General features: G+C 53.4%; 9 protein-coding genes across 9 annotated transcripts; 6 read left to right on the top strand and 3 right to left on the bottom strand.

Annotated features, from left to right (window-relative positions):
• Positions 1–72: 72 nt before the first annotated feature.
• On the top strand, positions 73–1869 carry A1O3_06248 (uncharacterized protein; the record flags this gene model as incomplete). The annotated part of the gene is made up of 3 exons (XM_007736368.1): positions 73–524; positions 575–1306; positions 1356–1869. 3 exons carry the CDS (start codon positions 73–75, stop codon positions 1867–1869), a joined length of 1698 nt encoding a protein of 565 aa, XP_007734558.1.
• Positions 1870–2531: 662 nt separating this feature from the next.
• A1O3_06247 (uroporphyrinogen decarboxylase) lies at positions 2532–3747 on the top strand (the record flags this gene model as incomplete). The annotated part of the gene is made up of 3 exons (XM_007736367.1): positions 2532–2586; positions 2647–2688; positions 2753–3747. 3 exons carry the CDS (start codon positions 2532–2534, stop codon positions 3745–3747), a joined length of 1092 nt encoding a protein of 363 aa, XP_007734557.1.
• A 157-nt stretch (positions 3748–3904) lies between these two features.
• A1O3_06246 (cytosine deaminase) lies at positions 3905–4376 on the bottom strand (the record flags this gene model as incomplete). Its single annotated transcript, XM_007736366.1, has 2 exons — positions 3905–3929; positions 4174–4376. The coding sequence occupies 2 exons, from the start codon at positions 4374–4376 to the stop codon at positions 3905–3907; spliced, it is 228 nt and encodes a 75-aa protein (XP_007734556.1).
• Positions 4377–6775: 2399 nt separating this feature from the next.
• A1O3_06245 (uncharacterized protein) lies at positions 6776–8829 on the top strand (the record flags this gene model as incomplete). The annotated part of the gene is made up of 4 exons (XM_007736365.1): positions 6776–7928; positions 7982–8533; positions 8589–8662; positions 8728–8829. The coding sequence occupies 4 exons, from the start codon at positions 6776–6778 to the stop codon at positions 8827–8829; spliced, it is 1881 nt and encodes a 626-aa protein (XP_007734555.1).
• Positions 8830–9932: 1103 nt separating this feature from the next.
• A1O3_06244 (transcriptional regulator) lies at positions 9933–10700 on the top strand (the record flags this gene model as incomplete). Its single annotated transcript, XM_007736364.1, has 1 exon — positions 9933–10700. One exon carries the CDS (start codon positions 9933–9935, stop codon positions 10698–10700), a length of 768 nt encoding a protein of 255 aa, XP_007734554.1.
• Positions 10701–11736: 1036 nt separating this feature from the next.
• Positions 11737–14039, top strand: A1O3_06243 (uncharacterized protein; the record flags this gene model as incomplete). The annotated part of the gene is made up of 5 exons (XM_007736363.1): positions 11737–11896; positions 11958–13218; positions 13274–13428; positions 13485–13682; positions 13735–14039. 5 exons carry the CDS (start codon positions 11737–11739, stop codon positions 14037–14039), a joined length of 2079 nt encoding a protein of 692 aa, XP_007734553.1.
• A 128-nt stretch (positions 14040–14167) lies between these two features.
• On the bottom strand, positions 14168–15229 carry A1O3_06242 (alcohol dehydrogenase; the record flags this gene model as incomplete). Its single annotated transcript, XM_007736362.1, has 4 exons — positions 14168–14366; positions 14415–14561; positions 14618–14770; positions 14829–15229. 4 exons carry the CDS (start codon positions 15227–15229, stop codon positions 14168–14170), a joined length of 900 nt encoding a protein of 299 aa, XP_007734552.1.
• A 580-nt stretch (positions 15230–15809) lies between these two features.
• Positions 15810–18195, top strand: A1O3_06241 (uncharacterized protein; the record flags this gene model as incomplete). Its single annotated transcript, XM_007736361.1, has 10 exons — positions 15810–15850; positions 15920–16023; positions 16081–16178; positions 16246–16404; positions 16458–16518; positions 16578–16761; positions 16832–17216; positions 17295–17488; positions 17599–17753; positions 17894–18195. 10 exons carry the CDS (start codon positions 15810–15812, stop codon positions 18193–18195), a joined length of 1683 nt encoding a protein of 560 aa, XP_007734551.1.
• A 716-nt stretch (positions 18196–18911) lies between these two features.
• On the bottom strand, positions 18912–20069 carry A1O3_06240 (uncharacterized protein; the record flags this gene model as incomplete). Its single annotated transcript, XM_007736360.1, has 2 exons — positions 18912–19724; positions 19878–20069. The coding sequence occupies 2 exons, from the start codon at positions 20067–20069 to the stop codon at positions 18912–18914; spliced, it is 1005 nt and encodes a 334-aa protein (XP_007734550.1).
• Positions 20070–20213: the final 144 nt, after the last annotated feature.

The following is a 20213-nucleotide window of genomic DNA, read 5'->3' as shown; positions in this document are numbered from 1 at the left end:
GTGCTGAGTGTCATACGGCACACAGAGGTGTAACGGATTCTTTCGAGAGTTGAAGATTTTCAGCTACTCAAAATGGTTCGGCATCCATTTCAAAAACTATGCTGCGTACTGCCAGTTGACGGCCAACAGCCGTTCCTGTTGGCTGCTTCAGGTCATATAATCAGCACTTTCAATCTGAAAAATGGAGCTCTTTTGAGCCAGTGGCCCCGGCGAGAAATTAAAACGGCAGAAAAGAATGGTACCCACGCCGATGAAGAACCCCCGGCCAAAAGACGCAGAGTCGAAGGGGAGGAAATTTCGGCGGATCTTTCTCAGCAAACTACAGACGAATCGATCGAGACTATACCCGAGGGCCAAAAGGGAGGGCGACAGAAGCTGAAGTTAGAAAGCTCTCCATTACCCCATGTCTCGCACATCGTCGCTTCGAGTGACGGCACGAAGGTGGTCACGGTAACTACGACGGATAAGTCGATCAACGTGTTTAGCGTACGACCCGGAGGAATCTTGGAGTTACAAAGCCAACGGTTGGTGGCCCTCAAGCAACATGAGTAGCTTTCAGACTAATAACAGCCAGATCGATGCCCAAACGATTATGTAGACTTGTCCTCACTTCCGATGAGAAAGATATCCTGGTTGGAGACAAATTTGGAGACGTCTACCTACTACCATTGTGTCCTACAGCGGACTTCGTTCCCAAGACCGTGAAGCTGGATCAGTCTCCAGTCCCTTTCAGTCCGGCAGCTTCGGAGTTGACAGTCCATACCGGAAGGAATCTAGAGGCACTTCGGCAGCAGCGTAAACAGAAGGTGTCCCCGCCTAAGAAAGAAGCGCCCAGCTTTCGATTGAAGTTGCTATTGGGCCATGTCTCGAGTCTGACCGACGTAGCTATTGCTGAACTGCAGGACGGGTTGAAACGCAAGCAGTATATCTTGACTGCGGATCGAGACGAGCATATTCGGGTGTCTCGAGGAGTCCCACAGGCTCATATCATCGAGAACTATTGTTTGGGGCACCGTGAATTCGTGAGCAAGATGTGTGTTGTACCATGGAAACCCGAGTTTTTGGTGACAGGGAGTGGCGAGCCATCTCTGAAGGCCTACCACTTTCTGACAGGACGTTTGCTCGACGAAGAGCTTTTTCACGGAGCAGTGCGACAAGACATTGCCAGTGCGCTGAATCTGGATGATGGCGATCGCTCTCTAGATCGTCTGGCTGTCTCCTCCATCTGGCCCATCAATTTCACCGTGGCTGGCAATTCACCACGTTCTCGCCGTCCTCCCCATCTTCTCCTTGTTGCGTTGGAAGGGTAAGCCCACTTCCGGCTGCTGTCCGCTAAGACTAACCGTGCCGTCCAGACTCCCACTCCTTCTAAGCTACGGCCTCACGGAGGAAGGCCGACTGAGACACCATCAAAGCCTGACTCTTGGAGGGAATGTCTTGGACGTTGGCATCGGGCCTGCTCTCTGGGATATCGTGGTCAGTATTGACACAGTGCATAAGCCGGGTTCGATGAGAGTGATCCGACCGGCCGAAACGGCCGAAACGGAGGTGTTTGAAACCTTTGAGTTATTCTCAGACCATCCAAGCCACGAAAATGGTGTGAGCGAGTTCGAGAAAGTGGACGGAGTTGACCTGCGATGGGAGAAGACTAGTCTGGCAATACTTTTAAACGAGGCAGCTTTGCACGGTGAGATGGCTGATGTGCCAACAGAAGGGCCATCGAAGGCACAAACCACATACAGCGCTCTGGGCGAGAGCATATACGGGCTCGAAAATCTGAGGAAGAAAAGAGATTCACAAGCTCAAGAGGACGAAGCCGAAGAAATCGGGGATGATGAGATACCCGTGGCCCCTGAAGGGACTACATGAGGGTATGGTCTAGGCAAGCATTTCCTGCCCGGATCCAAGTCTCCATGATTTACAGCTGCAATGCCTCCAAAAACACCTATCTGTTCAGTTTTGTTTCGTCCAGCAGATGTCGAGCTCGTTGCCAGAGGCTACAGTAGTACCATGTAGAAGTACGGAGTACAAATATACTCTTGGGTGTGACAATCCTACCTTTTGGCAGTCACCTGATTCCAAAAAGGGCCAGACTCCAACTTCCAGAGTGCAGTCATGCCTCAAACCGCAATGATATAGGCCGCTGGTCCTCTTTCCTCTTGCAATCTTCCATGGCGGTTGCGTGAGTCTGAAACTAGTGGCGGAAATCAATGGATGATGGTGTGTAGTGAGTGTGGCAGACTCTGTTCGTGGGCCAAGGAAGAGGTGGGCGAGACCTCAATGTATGTGGTGAAGGAGAAGAGACACTTCCTCTTTTCAGCCATCCGACCGTGTTAAAGAATGAGGGATGAGGGTACCTAAATTCCAGTGTTTCTTCGGCGGCGCACTACCGCCAAATTCGACGGGAAATTTCCCCGCACTCTGCAGTGTGTGAAATGTAGATCAATATCAAGATCAATGTCGAGGATGGTGACACCACCAAACGCTTTTCACGACGATAGGTTTCACTTTGTCTACAGACATCCAGCAATATGAAACACACCTTCCCTCCCCTCAAGAATGATCGACTGCTGCGGGCGGCGCGTGGTGCGTCACACAATGAGCATCCTTGCTAGAGAAGCGTGTGCACTGACTGACGCTTTACAGGCGAACAGGTCGACCGTCCGCCCATCTGGGTGATGCGACAAGGTATGCGGCGGTCTGTGCCTTGTCGACCCCAATGCTGTCTTAAAAGAAGCTGACCCGTTCCCAGCCGGCCGATACCTCCCTGAGTATCACGAAGCGAAGGGGAAACATGATTTCTTCGAATGCTGTCGCTCACCGGAAATCGCGTCGACGTTGACCCTGCAGCCGATCGATCGTTTTGACGGCCTCATCGACGCCGCCATCATCTTTTCCGATATCCTGGTCATCCCTCAGGCCATGGGCATGGAAGTGAAGATGGTGGATGGCATTGGACCCAAGTTCCCCAATCCCCTGCGCTCGCCCTCGGACACACAATATCAAGAGGTGTTACAGCGACAGGTGGATGTCGCGAAAGAGCTCGACTATGTCTACAAGGCGATTACGCTGACACGGACCAAGCTTGCCGGCCGAGTCCCTTTGTATGGCTTCTGCGGTGCCCCGTGGACTTTGCTGTGCTACATGGTCGAGGGCGGAGGCACCAAGATCTTCAAAGAAGCAAAGACCTGGGTGTATAAGTACGGAAAGGAAAGCAAGGCCCTGCTTCAGAAGATTGCCGAGATCTGTGTCGAATACCTTGCGTTGCAAGTCGCCGCAGGAGCACAGATTCTCCAAGTCTTTGATTCATGGGCTGGAGAGCTGTCGCCTTCCTCGTTCAAGGAGTTCGCCCTGCCATACCTCAGATACATCTCGCAGAATCTGCCCAAGAGGCTGCGCGAGATGGGCGAGGATGTCGTGCCAATGGTTGTCTTCGCCAAGGGCGCTTGGTATGCTCTGGACGAGCTGTGCGATTCTGGCTACGACGTGGTTGGCCTCGACTGGTTGCACGACCCCAAAGAAGCCGTGCAGATAGCCCGAGGCCGGGTGACATTGCAGGGCAACGCCGATCCCGGGGTGCTGTACGGTAGCCACGAAGCCATCACCTCAGTGGTGGAAGACATGGTGAAGGGGTTCGGCGGAGGGAAGCAACGCTGGATCGTCAATCTGGGCCATGGCATTACTCCCAGCGTCAAGCCTGACGACCTGAAGTTTTTCTTTGAGGAGATTCACAGATGCACGGCATGAGAAATAGAAAGACAAAAGCAAAAGCATAAAGACATTACACTACACTACGTATGATACCTGGGCATGGCAAACTTGGACGAAACCACTTGATCTTCTTTTTTCTTATTATGTGGACAAAACCACTTGATCATCTTTCTTCTTATTATCATCCTCATCATCACTGCTCGCCGATATCTTCGTTCCTACACGGGGCTGTCAATGAAGTCCTCAATCCAGTAGTCGTAGTAGAAGATGGATGGGAGGAGATGAAGAAATGCAAATCCTCTCACTCCGGTAGTCGTAGTAGAGAAGATGGATGGGAGAAGATAAAAGAATGCAAATCCTCTCACTCTCACTCCGGCCGGGGAGAAGATGAAATGAAAGGGGATTGCAACGACAAGCAGTAAAAGTCCAAGACAAAGACCAAACATCAAACATCAAACATACCAAACATGAGGCTTAGTCTCGATGAATTTCCGCATGAGCTCCTTACACTCGTCGTTCTCCAGCACCACGACCTCGACGCCCCTCTGGCGGAGATAGTCCTCGCCGCCGACGAAGTTCTTGTTCTCGCCGATCACCACCCTGGCCACCTTGTACAGGATACAGGCGCCCGTGCACATGTCGCAGGGGCTGAGCGTCGTATACATGGTGGCTCCGGCGTACGCGGACGCGGGCAGCCGGCCGGAATTCTCGAGAGCGGAGATCTCACCCTGGAAGCACGGAGTGTATCTCGTCAGTGATGCGACATGGCCAGTTTTCTGGTAGAGTGGTGCGGTATTGCTGGAAGGGTTCTGGTAGAGTGATGCGGTACTGCTAGAAGGGGTTCAAACCAAACGAACAAATCCAGTCCCCTCTCAGCCCTCAGTGGTACCAGTACCAGTACTGCTGGTATTGTCCCTCCAAAGAAAAGCCGAGGCGGTTTCCGAAGAAGACACAAAGATAGGAGATGCCAGGGTTGCAAGGTGTAAGGTGCAAATTGCAATGTGCGAGATGGGAGTGAGAGACAGGAGAGGGAGTGCTCACATGAAGAGTCGCGCTGCCCTTCTGCACGCGCATATTATGTCCGCGGCCAATGATCTTGCCGTCCTTGGAGACAAGGCATGCTCCTATCGTCGCGTTTCATTCAGTAAACATACATCCCATCCCATCCCATCCCATCCACATGACATACACATATATATATGTGTGTGTGTGTGTGTGTGTGCGTGTGTGTGTGTGTCCCTAAGGTCTCGGCCTCGCAGCCTCGCACCATCCAGCCTCTGGCCATGTTCTGAGCCTCGCAGCCTCGTACCAGCCTCTGCATCTGCCCCTGCCAGAACATGACCATGGCCAGAGGCTAGATGGATGCTCAAGAACTAACCTGACGGCCACGGAGAAAGCGGTGAGAATGACATCGTACAGTGTACCTACATACCTATAGGGACTCCACCCTCCGCGAAGCCCTGTCTGGCTTCCTCGACGGCGGCAATGAAGCCAGGGTCTGTTTCTGCCATGGTCGGTCTGCGCTTGCGCTGCACTTGCACTGGCTGTCTGTCGTGGTCGCGAATTAGAATGCAAGTCTGGTTTCAGATACGGGGACCGAAAGAAAAAAGGCCCAGCTGGATATTGATATTTAAATAAGGTAGACTTGGACCCGATCAGAGCAGATCAGATATCTCATAAAGTGCTGCCCATGGAACGGGCATGTCCGAGATACAGAGTAACAGTAATAGGTATTTACCTAATCTGACTACAAGTACCTTACCTAATTGTAGCATGTCCTTTTTTAACGGTATTTTGCTCTACAAGCCGTTGGGGTCATAGATCCCGTGTTTGGTATAGCTCGCTGAGAGGTCTAAATATGGGCTGTAGCCTGTGAGTATTTCGCACCCATGGGTGTTTATTGTGCTGTCGTGTTGATGTACGGAGTAAGGCGATCAAAACTGGTACACCGTACCCCGTACACCTATTCTATATATCACTCTGGCGCGTCTGGACCTTGCGAAGAGACTACGCATACACACACACACACACTCTCTCTCTCTCTCTCTCCATATACTATAATTATACGCATGTTACGGCGAAGGACGACAAAATCCTAAAGAGGGATAGATGAAAACACCACCCAAGGAAGAAAGAAGCGGAGAAGAAGAATGGTGTGTCAAATATTAGGCCCAGAACATTCCCCAGCCTCATCTAAGTCTCCACTATTTGTTCGATATACTGTAAGTGTATAGTCAGGGCGTGCCCTAGGCTCAGGGGACCTATGATAGAGAACAAGGAACTCTTCAGCCCTACTTTGAGGATGGTGGTGGACTCTTCAACCCTACTTTTCAACCCTACTTAAGAGGATGGTGGTGGGAGTGCGAGTGCGAGTGGGACTGCATCCAGTCAAACAGCTTGCTAATTATCGACACAGATTAATACAGATACGTGGATAGCAACAATATTGGAGTTTCCCTCGGACAAGACAAGACGAGGCTTTTCTAGACCTCATCTACTCGTACTGCCTCTGACAGGAACCGAAGAGGCGGCTCGTTGTTCTGGGAGGACAATGGATGGCGCCTTGTGGCAGGTGGCATGGAGGAATAATATATCTGTACTCCGTACTCCGTACTGGTACTCTGTACTTGGTGGTGGCCAGGTTCCTGAGGAATGGAGTTGGAGAGTGGCCGCGGACTGTACGGAGTATTATGTAACCTCCACAGGAATTCTTCATGGGCGGCCTCACGCCCCTAACGACCAGCTCCGGAAAAGGCGGCACCTCGTGCCGTGGCCGACGGTACACCGCCCATGGTGGAGCGTATGCCGTTGGCGCGTATAGCATGTTACTGTACTCCCCCTCCGTACCCTTCCAACATTAGTTGCTTTGTTAAGAAACTGACGTGATTCATCGACGGTTACCGCATGTGTACGTGCCTGTGCCTGCGCATGCCCGACAATCTCTGTCTGGATTCCCCTGGGCAGTCAAAGCTGGAAATGACATGACCGTGGTCTTCTTTCGAATAGTGATAGCGACAGCGATCAAGCTTTGCTGGCTGGCCATCCCTCCCCGCGCTTGTCAAGCATGACCGATCGTCATGGCACCGACCGGCGAGCGTCGTCCGACCATCAGCCAGTCCAACGCGACGATCTGGAGGAAACTGCCTCCCTGCTGCTGAGCCGGACGCGCTCAGAAGAAGACATTGGCTTTGTGGAAAACATCGCCGTCCAGGATCCTTTGGCCGACGAGTCCAAGTCTCTTCTGGGTGGCGACGATGGAGACGATAGCGTCGCTACCGCCTGGCCGCGTTCAATCAGCTACCTGATCATGCTGAGTGCATTTCTCACCAGCCTGAGTTTCGGCGTCACCCAAGTTCCCATGCTATACGTCTTTCGACTCATGACCTGCGATGCTTACTACAAAAGCCATCCTGCTCCGGGGTCTGGCCCCGTGGCTGATTCGACAGTGACGGGCCTGTCCGGGTCACTGCTGTCCTATATGTTGGCCACGCCGGAAGTCGATCCTACGGGCATACGAATCCAAACCGCCACCGATCGGTGCGCGATCCACGCCATCGAGAGCTCCACGGCCCTGTCGATCTCCCTGCTCGGGGCGAGCACGACCATCTTCGGCCTGCTCAATCTGTTCGTGACGACTTCGTTGATCAAACGCATCGGCGTCAAGCCGACGCTGATCATCCAGGTCTTCTTCCCGGCTGTCAGGTTGCTTGTCCAGAACGTCGGGATAGAGCTCTGGGGCAGCGTGGGCATCATCATAATCCAAGCCTCGCAGGTGGTGAGCATTGCTGGCGGCCCAAGCGGCTATCTGCTGGTACTGAACACATTCATCACCGAAGTCGTCGACCACGAGCACCGAACTGCAGCGCTGGGCCGCTTGACAGGAAGCATGATGTCTGGCTCGGCCTCAGGCTTCCTTCTGGGCGGCGTCGTGGCAGAATTCCTTGGGATCAAGGCCCCGTACCGGCTGACCTTTATCTTATTCCTGAGCAGTTGCGCCTTTGCTTTTGTCTTCTTGCCGCATATCCCTCCCCCGAAGGCGAAAGAATCCCTGGGGCCTTCGATCGAGGGCAAGAATAAGCCGAGATTCTTCCGCAGATTCGTCGGCCCTTTGAGCGTGTTTGCGCCACGGAAATTCATTGGAAGTGACGGAGTAGTCCGGACAGAATATGGTCCTTTTCTGCTGGCTTGGGGCGTGTTTCTCGGCATTCTGGCTACAGGTGAGTGGCTTGCCGTGCCGTGACTCTAAGATTCCAGCTCATGTCGGATCTAGGCTATCTGCCCACTTTGCTTCAACTGTATTCGACCAACGTTTTTGGCTTTGGAACCAAAAAGAACGGCTGGTTGATCTTCATGCACTCTATGCTTCGAGGCGTCTTTTTGACCTTCGCCTTCCCGAAGCTCATTGCAGTCGGAAGACGGTGGACCGCCAAGAAGGAAGAGGATGCTCGTGCAAGAGCCGGAAGGGACTTGGACTCGACGGAGCGGGAGCCATTGCTATCGAGCAGTTCATCTCAGACGGCCACCGCGGACAGCGATGATGCTCACGACAAGCCACGCGACAAGGAGCAAACATTCAAGTTCGATCTCACCTACACAAGGTTTTCGTTGATCGCCGACGGACTCCTTACGCTTCTTTGCTCGTTCGTTCACAAAGGATGGCAGATGTACCTTGTAGCCGTTGTGCTGCCATTCGCTGCAGGCACGGGTTCGGCCGCCAAAGGGACGATTCTTCAGATGATTGGAAGTTCCGCCAGCAGTGCTGAAAGAGCCGACGCTTTGGCTGGAATCAGTCTCGTGGAGAACATGGCTCGACTGTCGACGAGTAAGCATTCTCCCTCAGTTTGCCGTCCAAGTGCTGATATGTCTGTGAACCCTAGCCTTTGTATTCGGTGTCGTCTTTGCGTTTTTCGCCAGTATCGGGAGAACAGAGCTTGTTTTCACAGTGAATGCGGTCAGTGTCCATCCTCTTCACCGCAGATCCTTCCTACCGTGACACCGCTAATTCAGGATTTGTAGGCTGTTGCTCTGATAGGGTTTACTGTGGTGCTCTTTGCTCGGTTCCCACCGGAAGGCAGTCGTCGGCTCGACCATCAGGACGAGGCGACTTCTGAGATCTGAAGCGGGTGTGAATGCTGCTGTGTTTCGACCGTCGAAGCTGGGAGGACGGTGGCGTTCAGGAGGTGACATCAAAAGGATAGAACTAAAAATGGAATGTCGCAGGAGGGAATTAGAGGTCAGCGGTGCATATTCGTTGAGGAAAGGAACGGCTCGGTCGGTACACGGTATACCATGTCCACTGGGGTTTAAGGGCAGTGTGAACTTGTTCTGGTCTCGCAGGGAGCATGTCGGGTGTTGCTGTCTAGTCCAGCAACACGGAGCTCTGTTGGCACAGCACATATCTCATTGCTGGCGCAGCCTGCGCAGGCAGACGACACCTAACCTCAATGTTTAGTGTGTTTGCGAGAGATGCTCTGTTTGCCTTGTTTTAAACAGGCTGGGTAACGATACATTGGCCATCGAACAGGTAGACCGTGCTGTAAACGCTGAAATGGAGCAGGTCGCCGTCATCTCGTAGTTCGGGAAACATGATGCCACGCCAGTTGAAGGTCCCTTGTCGGTCTCGGCCTCACGAGCGTGCTGCCAGCAAGACCAGAAGGGAGGCTCAAAGTCGGACTCAAATCCCAGGTGACCGAGCCAGAGGCCCAGCCAATTCAGTTGTCTTCCATCAGAAGTACTCCGTACTCCGTACAATGTCTGATGTTGCTCTCTTTGTAGGGTTCGGGGGTCAAAAGGGGCCTTGTGCTTCCAGGCCTGAAACAGTTTAGCGCTGGACCGTATGGACTTTAAGGTCTATAAGGCTCGGGCCGGGATCTGAACTACTATTTTAACTACCACTAACTGCCACTGATGAGTAATACTGGTATTTACATCAGGACGGCTGCCTCTGCCGTCGTCGTTGCTGTCCAAGCCTGTTTCCATTATTGCTCAAACCCTGGTCCTCGGTTGGGTGCTGAGATTGGGAACGAATGATCAGTAAACAATATCTCCAAGTACTACAGAGTACTCTACCTTGGCTCGCCTTAGTCGCCAAATCTCAGCGCGCCCTATGACAACCTATAGCTCTAGCTTATCTTATATCCTAGTTTCTTTCGGGTCTGTTCCATTCCTTCATTTGTTCTCGCCATTTACTCTGCGCGCGTGGTCCCTTGTAAGTTTCAACCATGTATATGCGCGAAGTCTACGTCGAACGTGATATTCCGACGTTGCGGCGATTCATCCAAGAGAACCCCCTGGGCCTTCTGATCACCGCGCTGCAGTCATCCACATTCCCAACCATTCAATGCAGCCATGTGCCTTGGATGCTCGACATTGACGATGAGGCAAGCGAGACGGAACTGGGAAGACTACGCGGTCACCTTGCAAAGCCTAACCCACAGTCCAAGGTTCTGGTGGAAGCCGTGCAAGCCAGCTCAGCTTCAAACGGACGGCTTCGCGAGGAAGTCTCGGTCGTCTTCAACGGGCCTGCACATTCCTACGTGACGCCCAAGTTCTACACCGAGACCAAACCCAGCACCGGCAAAGTCGTGCCGACGTGGGATTATTCTGCCGTCCAGGCCTACGGGATCGCCACAGTGTACTTCGACACCAGCGCCCCAGAGACCGGCGAGTTTCTTCAGCGCCAGATCAGTGACCTCACCCACCATGCAGAGACCAGTATCATGGGATACACAGGGGGTGACCGGCTAGAACCGTGGGAGGTCACCGATGCACCAGAGCGGTATATCGACCTGTTGAAGAAAAACATCATCGGGGTGGAAATCGAGATCACCCGATTAGATGGCAAGTTCAAGATGAGTCAAGAACTGGGAAAGGGAGACCTACAGGGGTTGGTCAAAGGGTTTCAATCCCTGCAGACAGAAAATGGCTCCAGGATGGCGAAGACGATCGAGGAAAGGGGACAGATCAAGGTATCCCGTGCCTCTGGCTAGAGACCAGGAGATGACAGAGTTGAGGCCTTGGAGTTTCCCCAAGTCCTGCGGCGGATCACTGGGGTCTGGGTACCGGCACTATTTCGTTATCTGCAGTCCATCCCAGATACACGGAAAGAAATATGTCCCAGCCTGAGGCAACGAGCAAAAAACTTTTTCCTCGAAAGCATCCACATTATTTTGCGGTGTGTTCGAGGGAAGTGAAACCTCTTCTTATGAAGTGATTTTTTCCGAGAGACTGGGTCACATTCTTTGGACCATCGAACCCGTGAATTCGATGGCTTCTCTGAATGTTGGGGGAAATTGTGGTGGAATAATATATGACCATGTGTTTGCGTGAAGCGGGACGGGAGGGCACCTGTGAACCAGACTCTGGTTCATGTCTTCACTGCATCGATGTGTTGGGAGATGCAATCAGACTTATCTGCTCTCGGAAGTACGCTCTACGAATTGATCAAGGGAGAAACTCCACACTGCGAGAAATAGGATGATGAGATTCAAGCACTACACGAACGAGATGCTTTTCGTTGTATGACTGGGCTCCTTTGTGGTGGCATCATCCTGAATTGGTGGCAAAAGAACTTCGAGTCTGGAGATCACATTCTTGATGCCTTCTGGTATAGGAGACCTCGAACGCAAGACGTTGCGCAAGGAGCGTGATGAGTGACATAAATAGGCGGGGGTGGTGGGTGACCCAATGGCCAAATACGGAGTACATAGCTAAGGTACCGGTACCTAAGACCTATTAATTCTACCTTAGAGATACCAGGTACCTGGTACCTAGGTATCTTACCTTACCTAACTGTACTTCTCCATACTGTAATTACAGTGGCAGTTACACTATGACGCGCTAGTCTGTGACCTCGCCTAGTAATATCAGCGCTATCTGCCCCGTCACCTTCTCTGTACGGAGTACTGTACCAGTGTGACGCCTTATCTTTCTCATCTTTCTCATGACGACCAGAAGCAAGAACAGATCAGAGCGCACCTCCAGTTCTCAGCATTGGCCCGTACCTCAACCATGCACTGAACCACCATGCAACCGTCTTCATCCGAGAGCGACTCTCTTCGCAGACGGCGTTTCCGGGTCCAGAGTGAGTTTGGCAGTGCTCGGCAATGGAGGAGCCGGAAGAATCGTCCCTGCGACACCTGCCGCCGGCGGAAGACTGCCTGTGTCATCGAAGATCGACCGCCATGTGAGTGAGCCCCCGTTTACGCGTCAGGCTGTATACACCCCAGGCTGACCTGCCATTGAAGGTCTGTTTTGTAAAGGTCGAGGGTTGGATTGTCAATCCACTTCTGACCCTATACAGCACTCAAGGGCCCATTCTACTAACGAAGATACCGAGCCCTTGGTTTCATTGGAACCACCGGCAGAACCGTGTCCTCAGGAGGAACGAGTCTCAGCTGAGCAGATCAGCCCTGGTGACAATGTTCCCCGTCAAGCTCTCCTCTCCCCAAGCGCCAGTGTGGACGACATGTACCTCCGAGACTGGCTTCGAAAGCCACCTCCGACAACTCCCAGCAGCAGCAATGCTTCACGTTCGCTGGAACCCAAAGTGCACACCCTGGAAGATGGCAAAAATATGACGGGCCACTCGCTCGGCTTAGCTGCCGAGCAAGACACCAACCTCCTTGCCTCCTTCCGATCGGTGATCATCAATGAGACGGACCGTGTGGCCGGCAATATCGTCCAGGTATACCCTGGAAATCTTGCCACAGGGACACCGCCTCTGCATTTCTATATCCTGAGGGATTGGTTCATGCCGTACGACAATCGGATAAAAGAAGAATCGTCCCAAACCATTGAATTCAAAATTGGACCATATGGCCCGAACCTTGTCCGCCTGTACTTCAAATACGTCCATCCTGTCTACTGTGTCGTCTCCAAAGTGCGCTTCCTTCGAGCTTATAAGCAGGATAAGCTGAGTATTCCAGCATCACTACGGGGAGTTGTCTATGGACTAGGCGCTGCCTTCTGGAAGCAAGATCCCCTGTTGAGGGCCATTCCACGCCCCTTCGAACAATACGAACTGTTCCACGCGGCCCAAGCTTCCCTCGACAGGGAGCTGGAGGCACCCAACCTCTGGAAATTGCAGGCCTGCTTACTGATGTTACACGAGAAGGCTGCCGGGAACGGCACATTTGAGACACCGAGGATGTGGACTCTGTCCGCACAAGCGCTCGCATGTGCCCAAATGATAGGGCTTCACCGCGATCCATCGGACTGGAACATTGCTCCCTGGGAAAAGAGTCTGAGAAAGAAGCTGTGGTGGGCCACCTTCGTGACTGACATGTGGTCGTCGGTTATGCATGGGAACCCTCCTCATATCTACCAAGCCTCATACACCACCACAGACATGGACATGGATGATTTGAGGTTCGACGAGGATGTCCCCGAAGATCTCAGAGACCTGGTCGACATTACAAGTGCCAGCTTCGACGTTTCCACCGCCGCTCGGTTTCTTGAACAGATCAAACTAACCCAAATACTCCAGAGACTACTAGACACAGCTTTGTAAGGAATCCATCTCAACCTTGGAAGCTGCGACACCAAGCTAAATTTGCTGCAGCTCTGATCACAGTTACCGAGCCCCCATCTTGGATCCCGAGGGCCAGGAGACCAAACTCCTGGAGATCCAGTCAGAACTTCAGTCGTGGCACTCCTTGATCCCACAGTGTGTCACCATGAGTTATACTACAAGCCGATATAGTTTTCGCAATAATGGTCCGTTGGTGGATAGCGGGAGAGACTGGGGGACTCCTGAGCTGACACTGAAGCAGGTCCCCTCCACCTCGCCTATTTCGCAACCCAAGTGCTTCTCTTTCGAGCGTTGATGACACCGGCCTCGATGGCTGCGAAAGGGAATCCACATTCAAGTCTACGACGATACTTTGAGGCTGCCATAGAGCAGTTCAGCGACTTTTTAGACTTCATGGACGAAATCACACCCGATGGTCTACGGGCGTTCTGGGGCCGACGTGAGTGTCGCCCTCCCTACCTGTATTCGAGCTCACGACTGATGACCATAAGATGCACGGTCCCAGTTCATTCTTACCGGAAATTTTCTGGTATACCTCTTTCTGTTGGCCTCCAGTCCAGATCAAGTTCGCGAGACATTTCGACTCCTCGAGCTTTTCCATGAATCCCTCCAGAGACTACGCGAGCTCGTGGACGAGGAGTCCGTCGGCCTGATACGTCCAGTCGCGCTGAGGATCGATTCCTTTTTCACACAGGCGGCCCAGATTATGCGAAGGGGCTCAACGGCGGGTTTATACTCGGCAGGTATGATGGTTGACCGCCAAGATGGGGATTCTACCACTTCCCCAGTACAGTAATGTTCTATTCCAGTCCATTTACCGTGTCGAGACGCAACACTTTTCAATCGCCCTAAGTCACATGGCCACTGGATACTTACACCGTCCTGACTGGAAGCCGCCGATGTACAGTGGTTCTACCGAAACAATCATTCGTCATCCCCGAAAAAGACCTTTATGGGCATCCACGCATCTTGGACGACCTTGAAGCGGGTCTTGATACCGCTCAAAGCTTCCATCTCATCCTTGGTCAGCTCCCAGCCATCCAACTGGAAGTTTTCCTCTATCCTCGAAGGCGTCACGCTCTTGGGGATAATGCTGGTGCCTCTTTGGAGACTCCACATCAGTCTGGTCTTGTCAGCGACAACTCTCATCTTCCTGGCCATGGACGCTTACAGGATCTGAGAAGGAGTCTTCCCCTTGGCATGTGATATCTGACCCAGTATAGGCTCCTTGTAGAGTGGATTGTCCGTGGCACCTCCGAGGCAGGAGTAAGCTGTGCAGTGGATGCCTTTCGACTTGCAATACTCCAACAATTTAGGACTGGCTGTTGATCAGTATATCAATGCCTCAACCGCGGAGTCTGTGGAAAGACTCACGAGGGATTGCCGGGGTGAAGCTCGATCTGGTTCACGGCTGGAACAACCTTGCAGGAAGGGTCGGCAAGGAGTTTCTCAAGGTGGTGAATCTGGAAGTTGGACACGCCGATGTTCCGAACGGTCCCAGTGGCCAACAGTTTCTGCATTTCTTGCCTGATTCTTCGAATTAGCATCGCCAGTCTTTGGCTGCCGACGGGTTCTAGGCGCCCACCATGTTTTCACGAAATCCCAATCCGGCAAGTGTTTAGAAGGGTCAGTTGGATCGGTTGAGCACGGGAAGTGCACCAGGTACAAGTCGATGTACCCAACCCCCAAGTCGCTCAGGGACTTCTCGAACCCTTCTCGGACCCTGTGGTGCCAGGGGTTGTCCAGCTTGGTAGTCACCCAGATCTGGTCTCGCGGAACCCCCGACTCTCGAATGCCCTGGCCAACCTCGACTTCGTTCTGATAGTTGAGAGCTGTGTCGATGTGTCGATATCCCGTCTGAAGCGCGTGGCTGACAGCTTTACGGACTTGCTCTGGCGGCGATTTCCACGTCCCAAGCCCTATGGCAGGGATTTGGCCCCCGGTGTTGAGGGTGAACTTCTGGGAGGTGTGGTCGATAGTCGCCATTGTTGCTTATCAGCGCTTGCTCTCGCTTGATGGCTCTGCGTGTACCTGTCTACCGCTGGACAAGCCAACACAATCGGATTATATTGCGATTGCATTTTCGAGCAGAGACCTTGGTACCGGATTTGGCCGTCACAGGCGTTGCGCCGTCCGACCTTTCGCCCCTGGCTTGTACGTGGCGTCTGGAGCCTCCCAATGGCATTCTGGAACCCTTACAGAAGGCCCGTTCCGGAGTCGACTAATACTACAGACTCCAAAGTACATGGTACACTGTCGGTGGCGAGCAGTCGCTCTCTTGAGTTGGCCGATCGGGCTAGTTCTTTAGCCTATCTCCCTCCTCTCTACGGCGTCTGCTCTGGATCGATCGGCCAACTGGTCACCAGGCCCACATCGTCTCCCACCATGTAACGGGCCCTTTTGGACTGTGTCGCCCAACGGTTAATTTATGTATAACCACAGTCTCCGGATACTCTCACGCATGGTCAATTCTCGCATGCCCCATCGAAATTGACTGTCACAGCGTTTTGTCTTCTTTCGTGTGAAGCTGGTCGTCCCTGGGAGACGCACGTTAGAGAAGACCAACATGGGTCTCAAGTGGGAGCAGATCAAGCATCGGCTGGAAGTGTGAGTTGGCAGCCACAAGCAGTTCATGTACTTACTACAAGAGGACAAATTGCTTACATCGATTTGTAGGCCCAAGGACGAAGATGCCCACTACGAAAACACTACCTGGTGCAACCGGGATCTGATTCCTATGCCGCCTGAGAGACGCACATGGGGCATCTGGGGCTACTTCGGTATGTGGTGCAAGCAGGTGGATTTTGATTTGGGATCCCATAACTCACCAGGTGCAGGATACTGGACGGTGTCGGGTTCATGCATTTCGGCATGGTCGACTGGAAGTACTCTCCTGGCCCTAGGGCTCAGCCCCCAGCAAGCCATCGGCGTCGTGGTATGTCGCCCTCACTCCCGCTCTCCAGGAAGTTGGAAGTTGCAGCTGGCTGACAAGGCAACCCCAGATCCTCGGAGGCTTCCTCACCGGCCTCCTGGCCGTCTCTGCTGGGTGGATGGGTGAAAATCATCACATCGGATTCACTGTCTCGTCACGCTTCTCGTGGGGAATGCGAGGGAGTTATTTTCCGGTCGTGCTACGAGTCTTCGTCGCCTGTATGTGGTTTGTAAGTCGCGTCCATTCACCTTCCTGATCTTCCTTGACTGACCTCTACCCCAGGGAATGCAAGCCTACTGGGGAGGACAGGCCACCCGGGTTATGTGGGGTGCTATCATTCCAGGTATGGACCATGTGCCCTCCAATTCGCACGGAACTCATTCGCTGACCCATCCTGCAAAGGCTTTGCGCATATGAAGAACTTCTTCTCCGAGAGCTCCCACCTGTTGACCAACGACTTTATCGGGCTGATCATCTGGATGGCGGCTTTCGTCCCCCTGGTGCTGGTCCCTCCCGAACGCCTCCAGATCCCTTTCGCCATCTCGTTCGTCTTCTTTGCAGGCTCTTGCTTCGGTCTGCTCATATGGTAAGAGTGGGAGATTGCAACCTTCCAGGTGCGGAAAAGTGGCTTGTTGCTGATACACATGCATGATCAGGGCGGTCCACAACGCTGGCGGACCCGGCAGCATGTTCCACGAGCCCGGCACGGCCGACAACTTGGGCTGGGCCTTCATGTTCGGCATCACAGCCATTCTCGGCGCCTGGGGTGCCGGGACCTTGGGCCAGTCTGACTGGACGCGTTATGCCAACCGGAAATTCGCCCCGACGCTGTCGCAGTTGGTTGCGGCACCCATCACAATTGCCGTGACTGCTATCATTGGCATCATCGTCACGAGTGCTTCGAGGGACATCCTGGGCGGAGAGGTCATGTGGAACCCGATCTATTTGCTCTCCGACATCCAGGAGAACTACCATTCCAGCCCAAGGGCCCGGGCTGGCGTCTTCTTTGCCAGCCTCGGGCTTGTCAGTTCACAGCTTGCGGTAAGTACCGGTACAGCCGTTGAACATCATACCTGGAAGAATGGGGAATGATAGACACTGACCGACGACCTGGCTCAGATCTCGGTCGTCTTGAACTCGGTCTCGACTGGGATGGACATGGCTGGGCTGTGTCCCAAGTATATCAACATCATCCGAGGCAGCTACATCATGGCCATCATCGGCATTGCCACCCAGCCCTGGCAACTGGTGAACACGGCCGACAGATTCCTCAAAGTCCTCAGCGGCTTTGGTGTTTTCATGGCCCCTGCCACGTAAGCAGCTTCCCGAGACCTACTCTGAACACTGATCCGCCCCCTCCCTCACCCCTGAAGGCTGCTGTGATTCCGTGAAGATACATAGACTGACCTCATCTGACCGCCAGCGGAGTTCTGTTGGCAGACTATCACGTCGTCCGTCGGGCCAAGCTGAAGCTCAACGACCTGTACACGGGAAACAGCTCGTCCATCTACTGGTTCAACAAGGGCGTCAACTGGCGGGCCATCGTGGCCTTTTTCTCGGGTGTCTGGCCACTACTACGTGAGGATCCCGTACTCTCCTTCCCATGCGTTGCGTTCTGCACATCCCCATCCCCATATCCATCCCCAAATAGACACACATGGCACGAGACACGATACCTGTACTCCGTACTGACGAGACTTGGTCTTCTCGACAAACAGCCGGTCTTGTCGGCACCGTCAACAGCAGCACCGACCCGTCCATGACGAATTGGATCCGGCTGTACAACCTCACCTTCATCGTCGGTCTGGCCATCAGCTTTGTCGTCTTCTGGGTCTTGAACCGCGTCTTCCCGCCTCCCGGGCTCGGTGTCGAGGCGCCCTTTGTCGACGAAGACGTTCTGTACGGCCTGGGCGAAGAGAGTTCTGAAGACAATGGCATTGGCATTGGTAGTGGCCGTGGCGGCGAGAAGGTCGGTGTCGGCGCAGACAAGCATCCCGCCCACGCCACGGTGTCGGCGTAGACTTGAATTAGAATGTCACGCCGTTTGTCACATAGGATCCGGGATCCGGGATACGGGAGACGGGAGACGGCATCAGAACTGTTCTGTTGTAGCGACACATGGCAACTTAGTTACATATGCCGGGGCTTAAGGCGGACTGGACAGGCTGGAGATTGAGATTACCTTGGCCCTTCCTATGGCCTATGTAGCTACAGTACACAGATGCAGTTGTCGGGGAGAGATCAGAGCTGTGTTCTTCGTTCTGCTATTGTCTCTGGAGCGTGTGTAACCGTGGAGCCGTGGAGCCGTGGGGGTTCTTGCGATAGACGAGACGAGCAAGGCAGTCAATTCAATCCACCCATTCCAGATTCATATTCCATATTCCATTCCATCTTCCATTCCATATTCCATTCCATCTTGGTGATTCCCACCGTGTCGACATGGATATTCAAGTCACATATACCTACACATATACGTATACGTACGTGGGAATAAGGCTATCTGATAGATCGATATGCTGGATCTGCACTCCTACTGGCACAATACGATATCACTGGTAGGTGACTGGCCTATTTAAACATATGCAAGTAAGAGTGCGATTGTGAACAAAGCCAGTGTGACATGGTTGGTTACGTAGGCCACGACTCGTAGCTATGGCTACATTCCGATTGCTGCTCAACATGAACAAGAATCGTTTCCCTTTCCCTCTAGCCCCTCTTGGGCCGCCCTGCCTGCTGCTAGTAGGTCGCATTCAACCTCATCTCGATATACTCTCGGGCGTTGATGGGTTCGTACTTCTTCGGCTTGGACTCGTCGTAGCAGCCGGGGATACAGTCGATGGTCTTTTCGCGGTCGGCGGTCACAAAGTAGGGGATGGAATAGCGGGCACTGGTGATGCCCTCGACCAAGGGCGGGGCCCGCACGCGGTGCAGGGTCGACTTGAGCGTGTCGTTGCTCCAGCGCTGCAGGAAGTCGCCGATGTTGACGACGATGGTGCCAGGCACGTACGGGGCCGGGTTGAACTTGCCCTTTTCATGGATATCCTCGACCTCCAGGCCGCCCACCTCGTCCTGCAGCAGCAGCGTCATGGTGCCGAAGTCCGAGTGCGCGGCGATGCGCTCCATGCGGCCGTCACGCAGCAGCTCGGCCTCGACGGGTGGGTAGTGCAGCAACCGCAGCTGGTTGTCCTTCTTGGTGTGGTACTGCTGGAAGAAGGTGGCCGGCAGGCCCATGCCCAGCGCGATGGCGCGCAGCAGGTCCAACTCTACACCATAGCACGTCTCGTAGAAATTGGTCATGAAATCGCGAAACCCTGGCAGCACTTCCTCAGGGAACCAGATGTTGGGCGTGCGCTCGTCGTCCTCGCGGCCCAGTTCGAACGATTCCTTAAAGTCTGGGCATTTGCGCAGCTCCTCGATCGATTCGGCGTCGAACACCATCTGCACCACCTTCTCCCGTCCCACCCCTGAGTAGCCGCGGTGCCACCAGCCATACGGCGGGTGAGGCGCCTTGTCTTTTTCCGATTGTGGGAGGGCGAAAAACTTGGAACTCTGTGTCACGTTACTACATCATGTCTGGACAGGAAATACATGACCTCAGAGATGCATACTTCCAAAGAGGACACAAGTTGGGACATGAATGAGGATGATGGACGAGCCACAAAGTGAAGGGGTGTTGGCTAGCAGGCTGGATAGAATACTCACCCATTCAAATGCTTGGTCTTGAAGCTCTTGAGGCAGGCCGTGGTTCTTGATGTATGCGAAGCCGACATCTCTGAATGCTTCAAAGACTTTCTTTCCGGTCTCGCGAGCCTCTTCCGGTGTGCCTGACCGGACGGGTGCGAGGTCGATGATGGGGATGGAGAGTTGGTCTGGGTGAACAGGTTGAATGGCCATGATGGGACGTCTGCTTTTGTGTAAGTGTTGCGTGAGCTCCTTGGTTGATTGTTATTATGATGGATTCCGTCCCTCTTGATTCGATGTCTTGCCCGAGAGCAGGACAAAGAATGAACCTTTACAGAATCCAACCGTTGCAAATCA

Source organism: Capronia epimyces (genome assembly GCF_000585565.1).
Source record: "Capronia epimyces CBS 606.96 chromosome Unknown aczIQ-supercont1.5, whole genome shotgun sequence".
In the NCBI taxonomy this organism is placed as follows: domain Eukaryota; kingdom Fungi; phylum Ascomycota; class Eurotiomycetes; order Chaetothyriales; family Herpotrichiellaceae; genus Capronia; species Capronia epimyces.
The sequence above is the reverse complement of the archived record's forward strand: the minus strand, read 5'-3'. Positions and strand labels throughout refer to the sequence as shown.